Source organism: Sapajus apella, unplaced genomic scaffold (assembly GCF_009761245.1).
Source record: "Sapajus apella isolate SASKATOON/1434 unplaced genomic scaffold, GSC_monkey_1.0 scaffold129, whole genome shotgun sequence".
Taxonomy (NCBI): Eukaryota; Metazoa; Chordata; class Mammalia; order Primates; family Cebidae; genus Sapajus; species Sapajus apella.
In genome coordinates, this window is record NW_022437069.1 from 3946896 (window position 1) to 3967545 (window position 20650).

At 39.8% G+C, this 20650-nt stretch overlaps 1 protein-coding gene and 1 non-coding gene across 16 annotated transcripts in view; one reads left to right on the forward strand and one right to left on the reverse strand.

Annotated features, from left to right (window-relative positions):
- AKAP13 (A-kinase anchoring protein 13) overlaps positions 1–20650 on the reverse strand; it is a 346439-nt gene that overhangs the window by 89621 nt on the left and 236168 nt on the right. For all 15 annotated transcript variants that reach the window (XM_032262391.1, XM_032262389.1, XM_032262388.1 and 12 more), the window contains 2 exons: positions 15406–15481; positions 9589–9725 (listed from right to left, as the gene is read on the reverse strand). In XM_032262391.1, coding sequence (XP_032118282.1) covers positions 9589–9725; positions 15406–15481 — 213 coding nt within the window. The remainder of the gene's footprint in view (positions 1–9588; positions 9726–15405; positions 15482–20650) is intronic.
- On the forward strand, positions 3566–3671 carry LOC116539508. The gene has a single exon (XR_004264093.1). It is a non-coding gene; the product is annotated as a U6 spliceosomal RNA (small nuclear RNA).

Here is a 20650-nt window from a genome sequence, read left to right on the forward strand (position 1 = left end):
GTGTGTGTGTGTTTTAGACACAGGGTTTTGCCATATTGCCCAGGCATGTGTGTGTGTGTGTGTATGTGTGTGTGTGTGTGTGTGTGTTTGTATGTTTTAGACACAGGGTTTTGCCATATTGCCCAGGCATGCATGTGTGTGTGTGTGTGTGTGTATGTTTTAGACACAGGGTTTTGCCGTATTGCCCAGGATGATCCTGAACTCCTGGGATCAAGCAATTCTCTTGCCTTGACCCCTAAAGTGCAGAGATTACAGGTTTGAGCCACCGTGACCAGCCCCCATTTTTCTTTAAGAGGAAAAATGTCAAATTTATGTTAGTTCTTTCAGTCACCATCACCAACTGCAATGAAAGGTATCCATTTGTCTCCGGGTTTTTTGCTATATGGAAACTAAATTCATAATTTATTAGTAGGTTGTTGTTTTTTTTTTTAACAAGCTTTAACTGAAAACAAAGCAGTCTGCTTGGCTACAATAATAATGTGCTGAAATTAATACTCCAAAAATAAGTCTGTGGTTGTTTTCGGTGGCCTTCTGAAAAAAGTGGAATAGCTTACGACCCCACTTAACGTTTGCCACAAATGTATAAGTACCTGTTACAAATATCTAAATGGAAGAAAGCTATGTATTTTTCTCATTTCATTGAGAACTGGCTGAGTGTTATGAAGCAAATCATACATTAAATAATCAGTCCTGGCAATGAGGTCTTTGATAAAGTGATGACGCTCTTTGCCTGGCTAACCTCTAGCGCCTAGCAGGAATTGTATAACTTTGTCCTAGTAGCCTGACATTTTCTACTTGTTGAAAGATACCAGCAGCCGGGCACGGTCGCTCACACCTGTAATCCCAACTACTGGGGAGGCTGAGGCAGAAAAATCAACGGGAGGCAGAGGTTGCAGTGCGCCGAGATCACATCACTGCACTCCAGCGTGGGCAACAGAGCAAGACTCCACCGGAAAGGAAAAAAAGGAGAAAGAAAGGAAAGAAAGAAAGAAAGATACCACAACACAGAATTTGGTGGGTGAGGGGAAGATGAGCTTCATGACACCCAAAAGGCCAAAAGTAGTACCTAAGAGATGCTTGATCATACTCTTAAGATGTGGGCACCGTCGTAACATCTATTTTGCACTCTTATGGGATGAGGGCAGGGAACAGGGAAGGGGATTCTGTAATTCTTCTTCCCTTTTCCACAATATTTTCCTAATCTACTGAATGTTTTAATTAAGGGGGAAAAATTTATGGTTCTTCAAGACAGAGAAAAAAAATTATGAAAATCTTTTTGCTTCGGAACAGAAAACCAGCTCTATACTATAAAGAGACTCTGTTTAAAGGTTTAATGTAACAGTTCAAAAGCACACTGCCTTCCAAAAGCACTCTTTCTACCTTTTGGGCTTGATCTCACAAGCTAATGGAAGGGCTTTCTTTTTCCAATTCTGTGGAATCCAGTTTCCTAGATTGTTTTTAAGTAACATATGAGATGGGAGTGAGAGAGAAGATGCATGGGGATCACTGGACAGGTCAAACTGAGGCCCAGATAGTCCAATGGACTCAGGCATGAGCAGCAGAATCAAGATTTGAACCCAGACTGATTTCAACTCAAATTGCCCTATTCAGGTACCTCAATCATCTTTTTAAAACCCTGTAAATAGAAGATACCAAAGTCAGTATCAGAAAGGTCCCTTCACTGGGTCACTCTGTAAAATAAAACTACGGTTCATCCAGTAAATTCTAAATTACGGTATGTGTTTTAAAATAAAATTATGGACCATGCTTTTTAAGTGAATGAGGGACTCGGGGGCTTTCTAAAGGGGTCTATTCACGGAGCAGCTCTCCGCAGACAAGGACAATGTTAACGGTCTCGTGAGTATCTCAGCTTTCTCACTGCACTGGGTTGAACAGTGTCCTCCTCAGATATACGTCCTTCTCAGAAGGTGACCTTATTTGGAAAGAGGGCCTTTGCAGATGTAATTAGTTAAGATGAGGTTATACTGGAATAGGGTGGATCCAACATATCCCCAGATGCAACATGAACGGTGTCCTTGCAAGAGAAGAAGACACACAAAAAGGCACAAAGGAGAGAATGCCATGTGAAGACAGAGGCAGGGGAGTGCAGCATCTACAACCCAAGGACCACCAAGGACCATGAAGAAGCACCAGAGACCAAACTCCAGAAGGCAAGCAGCCCGCTGACACGGTGATGAGGATCTCCAGCCTCCAGCACTGTGAGGAAGTAAGTTCCTGTTGTTTTCAGCCACCCAGCTTCCAGTAAATTTGTTACAGCAGCCCTAGGAAACGAATATACTCACTTTCAGCTGCCTAAATTTCTAATTCTCAAAATAATACCAAGGGACAAACAGGATGAACATCAATAAAGCAAAATGTGTAACAAGTCTGTTCTAAAACATGCAAGAAAGCTTCAAAGCAAACAAAAATTCTGAGTTAAAGTTTCCATTGATTAGTTTACCATATAGCCTTCTTACAGTTAGCTATTCCCAGTATGGAAATAACTCACAGACAGCTGTATACGTGCTTCCTCACTCTGGCATCCAATCTTGGAAGGACTTTGCCTTGAAAAAAAGGCCTGCTATCTCTCTGGGACTTTACTAATCTGAAGTTTTTAAAACAACCGTCTACCTTTTTGACAGTCATTAAAATAAAATGAGAAAATCTTTGGTGGCCTGTTTATACATATTTTAAAAATGAAGAGATCTGTCTAGAATATAACCTCAACACAAAGCCTTTCTTCCTAATATGTGCTTTTAACTCGGACGTCACTGAAACTACATGGTTTCTACAGGCTTGCATATCTGGTAAGAATAAAGTTCACACAGAATAATATTCTTATAACTCAGCATTTTTACTGCACTAGGCAGCTCTTTCTATGAATTGGTGGTTATTACTTGAAAAAGGATAACAGGCCAGGTGCGGTGGCTCATGCCTATAATCCCAGCACTTTGGAGGCTGAGGTGGGTGGATCACGAGGTCAGGAGTTTGAGACCAGCCTGGTCAAGATGGTGAATCCCCAACTCTACTAAAAATACAAAAATTAGCTGGGTGCAGTGGCAGGTGCTTGTAATCTCACCTACTCAGGAGACTGAGGCAGGAGAATCGCTTGGACCTGGGAAGCAGAGGTTGCAGTGAGCCCAGATCACACCAGTACACTCTAGCCTGGGTGACAAAGCAAGACTGTCTTTAAAAAAAAGAACGAAAGAACGAAAAAGGAAAACAAAACATCACTGGTGAAAATGTAAAATGGAACAATCAGCTTGAGAAAAGATCTGTTTCTTAGGAAACTAAACTGATAACCACCACACAATGTAACAATTCGAATCCTAGGTATTTACTCAGAGAAATGATATTATTTAAATTCCATTTATATGAGCTTCTAAAACAGGGCAAACTAATCTGTGGTGGGAAAACAATTAAGACAGATGTTGCCTTGAGAGAGTCTGAATGGAGACTGACTGAGAAGGAACATGAGGAAACTCTAAAGCAATGATTGTAGTCTGTATCCTGATGCAGGCTGGGAACACAGGTGAATAACGGCTTCTATCAAAAGCCATGATGAGTGCTCACTTCAGTAGCACATACACTAAATTGGAGCGATGCACAGAAGATTAGCATGGCCTCTGTGCAAGTATAATGCACACATTCGTGAAGCGGTCGTTACTTTACTTTTTTTTTTTTTTTTTAAAGTCACTGACTGGTACCCTCAAGATTGTGCATTTCACTGTATGTAAATTCTACCAAAAAACCCAACCAGTCTATAAACAAATATTGAATTCAAAATGCTCAGAGTTGAAGTATGTCGATATTTATAACTTACCTCAAAGAATTTAGGAAAACTGGGTGTACAGAAGGATGGACAGATATATAGTTATGTAACAGAGCAAAAACAACAAAAAGTTAACTGTAGGATCTAGGTGGTGGGTATATGTGTGTTCATTGTACAATTTTCCAAATTTTCTATATTTTAAAATATTTTCATGATAAAATGCTGGGAAAAAATGCCTGATCAGCTTTCTTAGCCAGGGTTACATTATGTAGGTATGGACACCTAAGTGTATGGAGAGGTATAAACATTATATACACTTAGATACATAAAATTATAAAAACTGATGCCTACTTTACATCTTATTACTATGCCTGAAGAAATCATGCTTAATATTGCCAAATACTAGTCCTTTAATCTTCATTCATACCCAAATATTCATTATTATTATTTATAATAAAACACAAGGCACTCTACTACATGCCTTGGGAAATAACAGCTCACATTTTAAACACCTAGCACATGCCAACCACTTAATCCACTTATGTTCAATACTTTAAGAAAAGTACCTGATTACAAGCATTACCACTGGTTCACAGTTATAAAATTTTAATAATTTCAGCACTTGTGAATAGGCAATTGTAGTTTTTTTTTTTTTTTGAGATGGAGTGTTACTCTGTCACCCAGGCTGGAGCACAATGGCACGGTCTCAGCTCACTGCAATCTCTGCCTTGCAGGTTCAAGCAATTCTCTGCCTCAGCCTCCCGAGTAGCTAGGATTACAGGTGCCTGCCACCATGCCCAGCTAATTTTTGTAGAGACAGGGTTTCACCATCTTGGCCAGCCTGGTCTTGAACTCCTGACCTCATGATCCACCCCACCCTCGGCCTCCCAAAGTGCTGGGATTACAAGCCTCAGTCACCGCTTCCTTTCTTTTTTTTTTTTTTTTTTTTTTAATGAGATGGAATCTCACTCTGTTACCCAGGCTAGAGTACTGTGGCATGATCTCAGCTCACTGCAACCTCCGCCTACATGATTCTCCTGCCTCAGCCTCCTGAGTAGCTGGGATTACAGGCACCAGCCACCACCCCCAGCTAATTTTGTATTTTTAGTAGAGATGGGGTTTCACCATGTTGGCCAGGCTGGTCTCGAACTCCTGACTTCAAGTGAATCTGCCTGCCTCAGCCTCCCAAAGTGCTGGGATTACAGGCATAAGCCACTGCGCCTAGCAGCCACTGTAGTTTTCTTAATTAGGATTCTGTAAATACATTTACTTTTATTTATTTTTAAGGCAGGGTCTCCATCTGTTGCTCAGGCCGGAGTGCAGCTGCACAATCACAGCTTACTGCAGCCTTGAACTCCAAGGCTCAAATGATCCTCTTGCCTCCACCTCCCAAGTAGCTGGGACTACAGTGTGTGCCACCATGCCCGGCTCATTTTTAAATTTTTTAGTAGACACAGGTTCTCACTATGTTGCCCAGGCTGGTCTCAATCTCCTGGGTTCAAGCAATCCTCCCGCTTAAGCCTCCCAAAGTGTTGGGATTACAGGCATGAAGCAGCATGCCTGGCTTACATTTACTTTTATCCTGAAACGGTTTATTATTTTTTTTTTTTAGTAAATTTTTAGGTTGGGGACCAAGCATGAGAAAAACCAGTGCAAACGAAAGAAGGATGTTCCACTTGGGTTTTGTATCTTACAGAAGTTGTTTTGATTTTTTAAAATCAATTGTAGATACATCTGCTAACCTGGAGAAAAAAAATACATGGAAAAGCTTTATTTACCTCTTTTTCGGAAGAGAGGCAGCAAATATTAGTATTTCCTGTAGACGTTATCCTTTTGGATAACAGATTGGCCTAGATCATGTATATTTTTATAATCGTACTTTGTCTCTCAGCGAGTGCCAAAAAGAATCCCAGGATTTCTTTTCACTTTAAAAACAAACACTAAATTTTATGCCATTGATCTAAGAAAAAGAAAGTCCTTAGGAACCCACACATATTCATGAGAACAAACATGAAGCTCATTCACCAGGAGGCACACTGAATGGAAAGGCAGGGTTAAGGTGAAAAGGTCACGACAAACATTATGGGCTTGGGCTGCTAAAGCCGTCTGTGAGGCCCCTCACACAAATAAATGGCTGCAGGAAGTGACCTCATGTATCTCTCGTGGTTCACAGAAAAAGATGTTGCAATGTCTTGCCTATAGATTATTTTTTAGAGAAGAAGAGGGTTAGAGCCTGGGAACAAACTGTAGGACATTTTGATATTTCACAGAACAGACTGTGGGTGACCACTGAGGAAGGCTTTTAAGGAAGCAGTTAACGGCTTATCTGCCAATGCCATGCTTTTATTTCATCACTGGCTAATAGAGCAGGTTTTGGGAGGTTGAGAGTAAAACAAAAAATGAACACATTTCAGAGTCAGGCCTAGATGCAAACCTCAAGTCAGCTGCTCACCCACTAAGTAATTTTGGATAAATTTCTTTACCCATTAGTGCCTCTATTTCCTCAAGAACATAAGGAGGATAAAACCACCTGCTTGTCAGGGTTGCTGGGCGGACAAATTGAGATCAAATATTTAAAAAACTTAGTTCAGTACCTACTGTACGGTAAGTACCCTGTCAGTATTAGTTTGTCTCTCTCCTTTGCGTAAGTAAGCCCTTGGTTTTATTAACACTAGAGCCAACATTTATCACAAAGCCTCTCCTGCTCACGAACTACTTTGGTAGGGCAAAAACACTAAGAAAACCCTCCCCAACTCTTCTCAGGCCATTCAGACATTCTCAGCATGCATAAAGAGGTGAAAGTGAACCTATCATTTCTGATTTTCCCTAAGCAGTCTGGCACAAAATGTAGGTGTTATTTATTTACTTATTTATTTCTGAGACAAGGCCTTACTCTGTCACTCAGGCTGAAGTGCAGTGGTGACATCACGGCTCACTGCAGCCTTAACTTCCTAGACTTAAGTGATCCTCCCACCTCAGCCTCCTGAGTAGCTAGGACCACAGGTGTGCACCACCAAGTCCAGCTAATTTTTGTATTGTTCGTAGAGACAAGGTCCCGTTATGTTGCTGAGGCTGATCTCCTTGGCTCAAGTGATCCTCCCACCTTACTCTCCCAAAATGCCAAGATCCACTGTGCCTGGCCTCCTTCAACTTTTAAAAATTATATTTGTCTGGTATTCTTGAAAAAAAAAAATTTTATATGAGCAATTTCGTAAATGGTTCTGGGAAACTGAGATAAGAAGGCGAAATATAGAAAATTCTAATTCTCTTTAGCTAGGAAAACCACTCAATTCAGTGACCAGAAGTAACTGTGAGTCTGCAGAGATGGTAATACCCAGGGACAAGGTGACATGCACCTAGGAGGTTACAACCAAGTACTTCTTTTTTCTTTTTTTTTTTTTTAAGACGGAGTTTCACTCATGTTACCCAGGCTGGAGTGCAATGGCGCGATCTCGGCTCCCCGCAACCTCCGCCTCCTGGGTTCAGGCAATTCTCCTGCCTCAGCCTCCTGAGTAGCTGGGATTACAGGCATGCACCACCATGCCCAGCTAATTTTTTGTATTTTTAGTAGAGACGGGGTTTCACCATGTTGACCAGGATGGTCTCGATCTCTTGACCTCGTGATCCACCCGCCTCGGCCTCCCAAAGTGCTGGGATTACAGGCTTGAGCCACCGCGCCCGGCCCAACCAAGTATTTCTTAACGAAGACACTTCAATTTTTTTAAAACTTTTTACATTAAAATTTTCTTGACCATACCACAAAAAAATAAAAAAGAAAGACAGAAAAAAAGGAAGAAAAAAAAAATTTTCCAAACACATATAAATATTTAACAAATCTCTGTATATCCATGACTCAGTTTCAGGGATTATCAATGATCCCATTTTAAAGAGATACTATTTAATCTGTTTCAGTACGTTTTTAGAAACACATATCTTCAGAATGGTATTCCCCTTGGGAGGAACAGAACTCCTTACGGTTAAAACCTCAAATTTCACAGTGGAAATTACCTAAATTCTGATATACATATTAAAAACCTATTGATTTCTCTTTTCCTAAGAGAAAGGCAGATCCTCTAAATGTGGAGTTTTTACTTCATAGAATTTTTTGTCAACTACGCACAACAAAAATAGAAATCCTTAAGGTTGCATCATATTAAAGAAGTCTTTCCAAGGACGTTGGGAAGACCATTAGCTCAAGACAAAGTTAGGGAAGGCCAAAAATGAAAGGAAGGTACACAGGGTACACTCACAGAGGCGTTGACATGCTCCTGATTCCCACACTTTAGGTCTCTATTCTTGCAACTATTTTTTTTTCCCCCTTCCCGAGATGGAGTTTTGCTCCTGTTGCCTAGGCTGGAGTGCAGTGGCTGATCTTAGCTCCCTTCAGCCTCCGCCTCCCTGGTTCAAGTAATTCTCCTGCTTCAGCCTCCCGAGCAGCTCAGATTATAGGCATGTGCCATCAAGCCCAGCTATGTTTTTGCATTTTTAGTAGAAATGGGTTTTCACCATGTTGGTCAGGCTGATCACAAACTGCTGACCTCAAGTGATCCACCCTCCTGGGCCTCCCAAAGTGCTGGGATTACAAGAATGAGCCACCACACACCGCCCATTCTTTAACTTCTACACAGCATCATTCACCATCTTGGACAACCGAATCACTCACTAACACAACTGCTCTCACCACTTCTCCAAACTCATTATAAAACTAGAAGGAACAGTCTTCATAGGTTCAATAGTGTTTCTGCCTCTTCACCTCTTAGCATTAAGAAAACAATTTGTGGCATATAATTGAGTAGCATTTGCTATCTTTGCTGTGGGAAAGCCCTCTATTCTTGGGGGAACAAAACAGAACTTGCTACAACTAGAAACAGACATAAGCAAAAGAGAGCAAACTGCCCCCATCAGCCGCCTCCCTTAGACAGCCTCAAATTATATGCAAACCTGAGCTGGCTCATGTGTAAGGGTTTTTTAATAGGGAGAAAGCTTGGGCTCAGTTGCAAAGATCGAGAAAGTTCCAATTAAGCAGGCTAGATGAGGATGAGTGATACCACCACATTCAGCAGGAAGCTTCAGGCCTAAACACATTAACCAGAAATGACTCTACAGCTGGTTTATATATATGACATCATGTAGTCTGAGCTGCGGTCCTTGCTGCCCACTGAGAAGTATTCACTGTCTTCTGACTTATTTCATTCTAAAGGGAACTTCCATTTCTTTTGATTTCTATGTGAGCTTCAAAATCTGCATGTAATTAGTCACAATTTCACAATAAACAAATTTGGTTTTCTTCCCCAGCCACTTTTTTTTGGATACAGAGTCTCACTCTGTCACCCAGGGTGGAGTTCACTGGCGTAAACTCGGCTCACTGCAACCTCCTCTTCTTGGGTTCAAGTGAGCACGTCCAACTAATTTTTATATTTTTAGTAGAGATGGGGTTTCATCATGTTGGCCATGTTGGTCTTGAACTCCTGACCTCAAGGGATCCACCCACCTCAGCCTTCCAAAGTGGTGGGATTACAGGTGTGAGCCACCACGCCCAGCCCAATGCCTTTTTCTAAACCCTGCTAATCTGGTGTTTCCTTCTCCAAGAGAACATTTACACTCCTCTCAGGGTGAGTGAGGCCCTACAAGGCTAGCTGGATCACAACTTACTAGCAGGAGTTACATATTTAGGGCAACAACATGTCTTGGGGAGACAATGAGCACAAGAGGTTAAAAAAAAAAAAAAAAAAAAAAAAGGCGGAAAAGAGTTTGGGAAGCCCAAATAGGAACATGAAAGCACAGGACAAAAACTGAAATGAAGGTCCATGCAATACCTTTGGGAAGATGATGCTGTCCATTTCATCACTGGGTGAGTGAAAGAGGTCAGAATCACTCCCAGACTCTCTTTTAAGTACACCTTGTTTTGAGGTACACTCTCTGCCCAGTCCAACATCCAGGAAGTTCTCACATTCTGAAAAAGAGAATGTATTTACCAATATTGAAAAAAAAACAAACAAACTTAATTTTCCTCCCAGCAACCAGTCTCTTAAATCTCTCCTTCACACTTATCTTCCTTCCCTACATCTTTTTTTTTCAATATTAAGAAGCTATAAAGGACACAGTTAAATTAGTAGCTCTGCTACTCCAATTCCAGGTTGATATAGCTCCTATAGGACAATCATGTATCTGCCATGATTATATTAGGTACAGACAGATAAAAGGATGATTTAGAAGCATACTCTACCTCTATTTAGATACCCGAATGATAATGTTTTCCTCTTGGTAGTTAGGGAATTTTCTTCTTTTGTCTTCGAAATCCAAAGTCTGTCACTAGCAACTATGTGATAGGGTGGGTTTTAAACTTATAGGTTCTACTGAGTAATAACAAATAGAAATTTAACTTTTCTTACCATAAATAGCTCCTAAATTGCGGGCATAATGTGCCAAAGGGGAAAAATATATCATTTAGAATCTGTTTTCAGTTCAGTAACTAGAACAGGGACCCTGGCAAGCCAGAGAGGGGTCTGCTACAGAAATATTACATTGGTACATCGAGGGAGCCTAAAAACTTAGCCTGAAATAAGCAAGGTATTCTCCCTCACTAACTTTGCTTGTTTTGTGTTGTTTGTTTTGAGACAGGTTCTCATTCTGTCGCTCAGGCTGTAGTGTGGCGGTGCGGCCTCAGTTCACTTCAACCTCTGCCTCCTGGGCTCAAGCAATTCTCACACCTTAGCCTCCCAAGTAGCTGGGACTACATGCACATGCCACCATGCCCAGCTTATTTTTTGTCAAGATGGGGTTTTAACATGTTGCCCAGGCTGTCTATTAACTTTGTAAACAAAAGTGACATGTGATTTGGTAGTAACATGGTTAAAGAGATTTGTAAATGGTTAAACCAAGAACCCAAGATCCATTACGGAGTGGATATCAGCTTCCTTCAAGAAGTTTTAAGGATAAAAGTCATGGCTGGGTGTGGTGCTCACGCCTATAATCCCAGCACTTTGGGAGGCCAAGGCAGGTGGATTACCTGAGGCCGGGAATTCGAGACCAGCCTGGCCAACTCTTCTAAAAATACAAAAAATTAGCCAGGCATGGTGGTGGGTACCTGAAATGCCAGCTACTTGGGAGGCTGAGGCAGACGAATTGCTTGAATCTGGGAGGTGGAGGCTGCAGTGAGCTCAGATCACACCCTTGCACTCTAGCCTGGGCAACAGAGACAGACTCCATTTCACGAAACAAAAAAAAAAAGATTAAAAAGTCGTGCATCTCTGTTTTTGTCAGCATGTTAATGTGTTATTTAGACAAACATGTATGTACACTTTATCAAACTTGTAGGTGACACTAAGTGATGAAGGACAGAGCAGGAAACCTGGCTATCTAAGAGATAAGCGAACTCTATCTGGAGGTTTTGGGGGAAGCAAAATCAAGAGGAACTGACAATATAAGGTGATGGCAAAACTGAAAAAACATTAATAGTTTTAGTCTCTATTAGTAAACAGTACACTGGCATCCAAAACAGGAACAATCCCGTCACCAGGCACCATCCAGACCACACCCTTCGGATTCTGCTTGTTCCTAGATAACATCTGAAGTAGAACACTGAGAAACAAAAATGTGTACAAAGTAATGGGGTCACAACAGTCAAAACATCTGAGATGCATTCAGCTTGCTGAGGAGCTTGAGGAAAATGTGCCTAAAGATGGTCAGAGATTGCCTCAGTGCTATTCCAGGGGCTGAGCAAAGGCCATGAGTGTGAGCTACAGAGCTTCACTACAATGGGGCTTCTGAGCAACAGGCTGGGTAGCCCTACAAAGTAATGACTATTGAACCCAGGAGGTGGATGCTGCAGTGAATTACCACTTTACCAGAAGGGCTGGAACAGAGAGTGAATGGCTATATCAGGGTATTACAGAAAAAGCAGCTACACAGAGAGGGAACCTGAAGACCAGAACAGATAACTTCCAATGTCTCCTTTGATTATTACAGTCTATGCTTGCATGATAATTATGCTGTCTGAGAGACTGTGGGAAGAAATAGTTGTTCTAATTAACATTTATTGATTAGTGATAATTACTAAATTATTCGCCCTGGTAGCTCAGAGCAAGGGTCAACGAAGCACTGCATTAGTATAGGTCATAAATCACTTGTCAATAAAATTACTTTTTCTACTAGCTAGGCATCTAGCTAAATACTGCGCAGTATCCAAATAAAAAGAAATGCTTAGTGTTGTGAGGGAGGCAGTTTACTGTCTTATGGCAGAAATGAAGGTATTAGGAGACAATTTCAACAAAGAATTACACAAAAAAATGCCATAGGAAATGGGACAGGGCTTATGGATTAATCTGAAAATCTTTCAGTTAAAACAAAAATCACCTAAGTTTGTTTCAGTCTTGGTTCAAAGGATTTCGGAGTGTGTTAATTCAGTGGGAACAGCCCTGCCTTTAACATACTGGAAACTATGGGGCATTCTGGAGGGTTTTTTTCCTATTTCCTAGAGCATGCAGTAACTTAAGAGGAGTTGGTGGGTGTGATCTAGTCCTTCTCCTTTCCCCACTTGAAAAAATAAAAAACGCCTTTCCGTGGTTGAGGGAAAAACAGGGGGGCTGGCCAAGAAAAGAAAGGGCTGTCACAGCAACTACACTGAGCTGCTCGCTGTCCAGCTGGCTGTCTAACAGACCACGTCCAAATTCCAGACTGGAAAACAAACCAGCTCATGATATTCGAATGGAAAATTCATGGGGAAGATCCAGATTCAGCCCTGGTAGGAACACCTCACCCAGAAAATAAATTCAAGCCAGCACCACAAGGGATGACAAACCAAGTTTGGGATGAGAGTCTGCTCTGTGAGATAAAGCCAATTGTTGAGGAGGAGAAGAGGGGAAAGTACAGAAAAAAAGAGTAAGATGGAGAGAGAGGGACTATAAACCATTATAACCCCCAACGTCATGGGGCAGGGGAAGGCGGGAACAATCCCTAAAGGCAGAGCTAAGCCCCTGGGTCACATGTATTTTTAAGTTTTCAAATTAATAAAATATTTTCTTTCTTCTATGTCCCCTTCCTAATGAATAAAGGGGAGCAGCAGATCAAAGTATAAAGAATAAAGAGCTCTGGTTTTAGAGTTAGACTGCTTGGGCTTAAATCCAGGTCTGACTAGTTATTAGAAGAAAAATTCCAGGCAAGAAGAAATTTCACTCTCCTCTCAGTTGCCATTTCTGTAACAGTGACAAGGGATGATTGCTACTTCCCTAAAGGAGCCATAGTGACAGAAATAATTTATACATATAGTATCCACAACTCTGGTTTCTAGCATATAGCAGGTGTGTGATACATGTGTCTAACAAAGTTAAGGCTTCATTAACCTATAATGTATGATTCAGTAAGTATCCCGATGACAGAACCTTAAAGGTGGGCATAGCTAGGGCCAGTCCCATTTTATGACCCATATGTAAATTTGTCTATAATTTTTGTGTACTGAGGTATTAGCTTTTTAGAAGCTAAGAGAATACAAACTTTTAAAAAGATGCTGTCTACTACCTGGGGTTTAAAATAACAGATATACCAACAAATTGTTGTTGGGGAAGGGTAGAAAAACACAGTGCTGACATCCAGTGGGCTCTGTTATGTCACACTAATCATAATCCTGCCTTGTAATGATCCATTACTGAAGAGTATACAAAGTGATTTTAAAAGACAGTATCTATTTTTGATACGGAGCCTTGCTCTGCCGCCCAGGCTGGAGTGCAGCAATGCCATCTTGGCTTACTGCAACCTCTGCCTCAGCCTCCCGAGTAAGTGGGACTACAGGGGCGTGCCACCACACCCAGCTAATTTTTATATTTTTAGTCGAGACGGGGTTTCACCACATTGGCCAGGCTGGTCTTGAACTCCTGACTTTGTGATCCGCCCACCTCGGCCTCCCAAAGTGCTGGGATTACAGGCGTGAGCCACCATACCCAGCCAAAAGACATTCTCTTATTTGGTCTAATGCTACTGCTCCCTTGAGGAAGTGTTTATGAAGTAAAATAGAGAAACTTGCTAAACAAAGTAGCTGGGATTCACAAAAACACTATGCCTAAAATCAAAATCTCAGTAGCATGATCCTGATCTGCAATTTTAAAATCAAGATAAAAAAAATACTCTAAACAGACTAAATTGCTTATGTTTGGGGTTAGGGTGTGGAGGTCTACAGAATTCAAAATTGTGTCCTGGGGAAAATGTTCAGGGGTTCAAAAATCATTTCTCTAAATACGGAAATTAAACTATGATGTGTGGAGATCTTTCCTCCCTATGAATATTCAAACTGTGAGCAACCTCATTTAATCTTTACTTGGCAGAAAGTTTCACTCTTGGGTGGTTGTAATTATACTTTTAGTAAAAGCCCCAAACAATTTAAGGAACCAAAACACAGTAGTAAGTGGTACATGTTTACATAGATGGTTCCAGGAGGCTACATGGGGGAAGTATCAGCTAAATCTGTGAACAGGGTCAATCCCTTAACACTTGGACCCTATAAGCAAAGTATCCTTTACCTACTCTCAAAAATGAGACAAAAATAGAGAAAAACACTTTTTATATCTGTTTCTAATATTTCTAATATTTCCTTTGTAGTAAAGTCAGAGAATCGAGAATCAGTAGGAAGCTTCTCTGCAGTTAGAGGATTCAAAACAATTTGTTTTTAAATTTAATACTGCTGGAGTGTACCTACACCTAAACCATTTCTAAAAAGACCTGCAAATGAAGACCAGGTAATTTTTAAAGCTGGGCAGTAAAAATTGGGAAAGGAAACAGAGGTTTGTTGGGTAAAGGAGACTAAAAAAACTCAGAATGCAAATTGCTAGTATTCACTTAGCAGCCGTAGGAACAGGCAAAGGGATTACTCATCATGTCCTCTGTGTAACACCCTCAAAATGAGACAAGCTAACACTTTACAGATGGGAAACAATGGAGCACACAGACATTAGGGAACATACTTTACGTCACAGAGTTAGAGGCCGGACTCGGTTTAGAAGTTGGAAATCCTAAGTAACCACAAGCCTTGTGCTGTGTCATTAGCAAGGAAGGACTTAAGAGCATCACACCCTCAAGTGTTGTTAGTAGTAACTCAAAGATACTTAAGGAAAGACTCAAATCCTGACCATGCACACAAAGTGTAATGGTTCTCAAGACTGGATTCATAGCAGGGTAACCAAAGGAGCTTATGAAGATTCTGATATCCAGACCACACTCCACCCAATTAAATCAGAATCTCTGGAAGCAGGACCCAGGCATTAGTATATTTTTAAAGCTTCTTCAGCCAGGTAATTCCAATGTGCAGTCAAAATTGAGAACCTCAGGTTTGGTTCTTAACAGTATATTTATATAACCTTTTACCAGATTAACAAACCTATGTCCCTTGTATATACACGTCACAGATGCCATCAGAAATGAATGAATCATAAAGTCACCTATGACGTCTGCTACTACCAAAGTAAAATTAAGGTAATGACATACTCATCTTCAACTGTGAGACAAAATGCCTACAAATCCAAATCACATATATCCCTTCCTCTGATTTATTGTATAACATGCTAAGGAAAGGCAGATCTCCAACTAAAGTGATCTGTTAGAGTGGGCCTGCAGCTCCAGAAAATGAATGGACAATCTCAGCTTACCTGGGTTCTGCTTGGAAGCCAAAAGAGATGCTGCATCAGGGCACGGCTCTATTGTACACCAGTTTTCTCGGTTTATCTGAAAGAGAAGGAAAACACTGAGTTTCAGACATTGAAGTACTGTGAGATAATTTTATAGCTGTCAAAATTTTTGACTATACCAACATTCCTGTCTTTTTAACACAGGGTGAGTAAACCTATGTCAAGGAAAAAAACAATTTTTTTCACGATCTATACTCAATTAAGGCTCTAAAGAGACTATCAATAAAAATTAGGCATACCAAAGCAATAGGAAAAGATACACAGAGATGAAGACCACAGTGTAGGCCAAGAGTAAAATTAAAAAAAGTTAACAAATGAAACTGACTAAAGACTAAAATACCAATTTGGTGTGGCTCATGCCTGTAATCCCAACAGTTTGGGAGGCTGAGGTGGGAGGATTGAGGCCAGGAGTTCCAGACAGCCTGGCCAACATGTTGAAACCCCACCTCTAGTAAAATACAAAAATTACCCGGGCGGGGTGGTACATGCCTGTAATCCCAGCTACTCGAGAAGATGAGGCGCAAGAATCCCTTAAACCCAGGAGGTAGACGTTGCAGTGAGCTGAGATCATGCCACTCCAGCCTGGGCGACAGAGCAAGGCTCTATCTCAAAAACAAAAAAAAAAAACAGGCTCAGAGGGGTTGCTGAAGTAATAAATAGCAGGACTGGTGCTGGAATGCCAAGTCTGTGTTATTCTAAAAAGCAAATACCCCCTCTAAATTAAAAAAAAAGTTTAAATATAGCCTTTATACCTCCCAACCATCTTAACATTATAACTCTATTTTCATTACATTTTAAATTTTTAAAATTACCATTGAAGATTTCAATATTCCTCTCTTAATTGATAAAGCAAGTAGAAACACAATCAGCAAGATGGAGAAAACTTGAAAAACATCAGTTTGACACAATATAGGACATTCCACCCGATAACAGCCTAAGACAGATTCTTTTCAAGTGCATGATGAATATTCATATTCTATGACAAAACAAACCTCACATAAAGCAAACATATTCTGTAGCACAAAACAAGTCTCAAACATAAGAGAATTAAAATCATAAAAAGTATTCTTCTGCGATCACAACAGTATTAAATCAGAAATCCAAAACAAAAGATACTCGGAAAAAACTCAAATATTTGAGAAAAAATTTTTTTTAACTTCTAAATAACCCAACAAATCAAAGTAGAAGTATTAAGAAAAAGAATAAAATATTTTGAATTGAATTAAAATTAAAACCACATATAAAAATTTATGGGATATAACTAAAGCAGTGCTAACAGCGATATTTATATTACATGCCTGTATTTCAAATCAGTGATCTAAGCTTCTACCTTATGAAACTAGAAAAAGGAACAAATTAATCCAAAGCAAGCATGATAAAGAAAACAAAGAACAGAAATCAATGAAATAGAAAACGTAAGAACAATAAAATCAATGAAACAAAAAGCTGGTTCCTTTAAAGGGTCAATAATATCAACACAACTTTGGTGAGGCTAACCAAAAACAAAAGAAATACTAAAGATGACAGGAATTAGGAACTACAGGGTGACACCATTACAGATCCTACAGACACTGAAAAAACAAAGAAATATCATGAACATTACTGCAATAAACTCAAGTTGGATGAAACAGCAGCATTCCATGACACGACACAAACTACCAATTTTCACTCAAGAAAATATAAATAATCTGAATAGCCTTATTCTATGAAAGCAATTTAATCCATAGTTTAAAACTTTATTACAAGGAAAACTTCAGGCCCGGCTGACTACAGTGGTGAATACCACCAAACATTTAAGAAGGAAATACCAACTCTACACAAGCTCTTACAGAAAATAGAAGAAAAGTATTTAAAACACAGCTCATTTTTTTTTATTAGCTTTTAAGTTCTGCGTACAGGTGCAGATTGTGCAGGTTTGCTACATAGGTATACACATGCCATGGTAGTTTGCTGCAGCGATCCTGTCAGCTACATTAGGTATTTCTCCTAATGTTACCTCTCCCTAATCTCCCAACTTCCTGCTCTCCCTCCCCTAGCTCCCCCACCCACCCTCACCGGCAGACCCCATGTGTGATGTTCCCCTCCCTGTGTCCATGTGTTCTCATTGTTCAGCACCCACTTAAGAGTAAGAACATGTGAACATACCTCATTTTATGAGCCTAGCATTACTCTGAAATCAAAACCTGACAGCTATAACAAAACTATAGATTAATATTCCTCAGGAATACAGATGCAAAAAACCTTAGCCAAATTTTAGGTTAATGGAATCCAGCAATATATAAAACAGATTAAGATATCATGACCAAATGGGTTCAACCCAGGAATGCAAGTTTGGTTTATCACTTGTAAAAATCAGTTTAACCAACCAAAAACCTCATTAACTAATGACCATCATTAGAGGAAAAGAATTTGGGGTTGGAAGTGGTGGCTCATGCCTGTAATCCCAGCACTTTGGGAGGCCGAGGTAAGCAGACCACTTCAGGTCAGGAGTTCAAGACCAGCCTGGCCAACATGTTGAAACTCTGTCTCTGCTAAAAATAAAAAAAATAGCCGGGTGTGGTTGTAGGTCCCTGTTAATCCCAGCTACTTAGGAGCCTAAGGCACGAGAATCACTTGAACTCAGGAAGCAGAGGTTGCAGTGAGCCATGACTGTGCCATTGAACACCACCCTGGGTGACAAAGCAAGAATCTGTCTTTAAAAAAAAAAAAAAATAGCAAAATTCAACATCTATTCATGATAAAACTCTCAGAACACTAGGAACAGAAAGGCAATTACTCAACCCGACAAAAACCTACGGTTAACATGATATTTATTGGTGAAAGACTGACTACATGCTTTCACTCTGAGAACAATAACCAAAGATGTCGATTCTCATCACTTTTATTCAACCATGTTCTGGAGGCCTAGCCAGTGCAGTAAAGCAGAAAAAGAAAAAAAAATGCATACCATTGGAAAGGAAGAAGTAAAACCTTGTTTATTCACAAATGGCGTGACTGCCTAGGCAGAAAATCCTAAGGAATCTATTAAAATACTGGAATACATGATGTATTAATAATAGCAAGGTTGCCAGACACAAAGTCAACATAAAAAAAAACCAATGCTAGATTTTTATATTAGAAATGAACAATTAGAAACTGAAATTAAAAGTAAAATTAATACCATTTACAATAGCATAATAAATATAAAATAATTAGGGATTAAGAAAATATGAGTAAGACTCATACTCTGAAAACTTTATAAAACACTGTTGAGAAAAATTGAGGCAGACAAACACAGAGATGCCATATTTACAGATCACAAGATTCAATACAGTTAATTGTCCTCAAATTAATCACTACATGATTTCAAGACTTACTATAAAAGCTGCACTAATCAAACCAGTGTGATATTAAAAGACAGACATATAGATCAAAGGCAGAGAAGAGAGAAGCCACCAACAGACCTTCACAGATATGGCCTACTGATTTTGACAAAGATTCCAAGATATTTTAATGAGGAAAAAATAGTCTTATGAACAAATGATGCTATAACAACTGGATACTAAGATGTAAACAAACAAATAAAACTCCCCAAGATCTAAAACCTTACCTCAAACCTAGAAATGAACTCAGAATAGATTATGTATCTAAATGTTCAACCTAAAACTATAAAACTCCTAAAGACGACACAGGGCAACATTTTTATGGGACCTAGGGTTACACAAAGATTTCTTAGTAGTACTTTTAAAACGTGAAAAAAACAGATAAATCTATGTCAACCTTAAAAACTTTGCTCCTCAAAAGCCATTGTTAGGAAAACAAAAAGGCAAACTAAAAAGTGAAGGAAAATATTTCTAAGACAATTATCTGCTAAGCACTCCTACCCGGAATATTTAAAAATAAAACAAAACAAACTCTTACAATGCAATAACAAAGCAGTATGATTTTTTTAGATGGGCAAAAGACTTGAATAAACATTTCATTTAAAGAGATAAATGAAAGGCAAATAAGCCCCCCCACACCAAAAAAAAAAAAAAGATCCCCAACATCATTAATCCACAGGAAAATGTACATTACAATCACAAGGACAAACCAACAGACATCCATTACAACAGTTAAAATTTGAGACTGATACTACCAAATGTTGGCAAAGATGTGGAACAACTAGAGCACAGAAATGTTGCTGAAAGAATGAGAAATAGTATAGCTGCTTTGGGAAAGCACTTTAGCAGTTTCTTTTCTTTTGAGACGGAGTTTCACTCATGTTACCCAGGCTGGAGTGCAATGGCGCGATCTCAGCTCACCGCAACCTCCGCCTCCTGGGTTCAGACAATTCTCCTGCCTCAGCCTCCTGAGTAGCTGGGACTACAGGCACGCGCCACCATGCCCAGCTAATTTTTTGTATTTTTAGTAGAGACGGGGTTTCACCATGTTGACCAGGATGGTCTCGATCTCTTGACCTCGTGATCCACCCGCCTCGGCCTCCCAAAGTGCTGGGATTACAGGCTTGAGCCACCGCGCCCGGCCTTAGCAGTTTCTTATAATGTCAAACATATACTTACACACAATATAGCATCCTATTCATTTACCGAAGAGGAATCAAAATCTACTGTCACACAAAGACTTGTACTGGAATTTTAAAAGCACTTTAATTCATGAGAGCTCCAAACTACAAACAGCCCAGATTGCCATCAAACGGTAAATGGATAAGCAAATTGTAGTATAGCCATACAATGCTAAAGACTCACAATAAGAGGAAATGAACTGCTGACACACACAGCATGGATGAAACTCAAGAGTATTATGGTAAGGCAAAAAAAAAAAAAAAAAAAAAAAAGCCAGACTCAAAAGACCACCTCTTGTACGGTTCTATCTATTCAAGATTTAGAAAAGGCACAACTATAGTGGCAAGAAAACATTAATGATCAGCAGGGACTGAAGGAGAAGACTGACTACAGGGAGACAGAATGGAACTTCTGAGCTGACAGAAATGTTCCTATGATGATGAGGTAGTGATTACAGAATTTAGTTATTTGTCAAAGCTCACCAAACTATAAACTTACATTGGTAAATTTTGTTGTATGGAAATTTATACCACAATAAAGCTGAAAACAAATACATTCCCAAAAACAGAAGTATAAATTATAAATTTTAGTCTTCAGTTACCAAGCATCTTAACATTATAACCCTTTAATCATTAAAACTGAGATACTCCGCTGTAATTCTA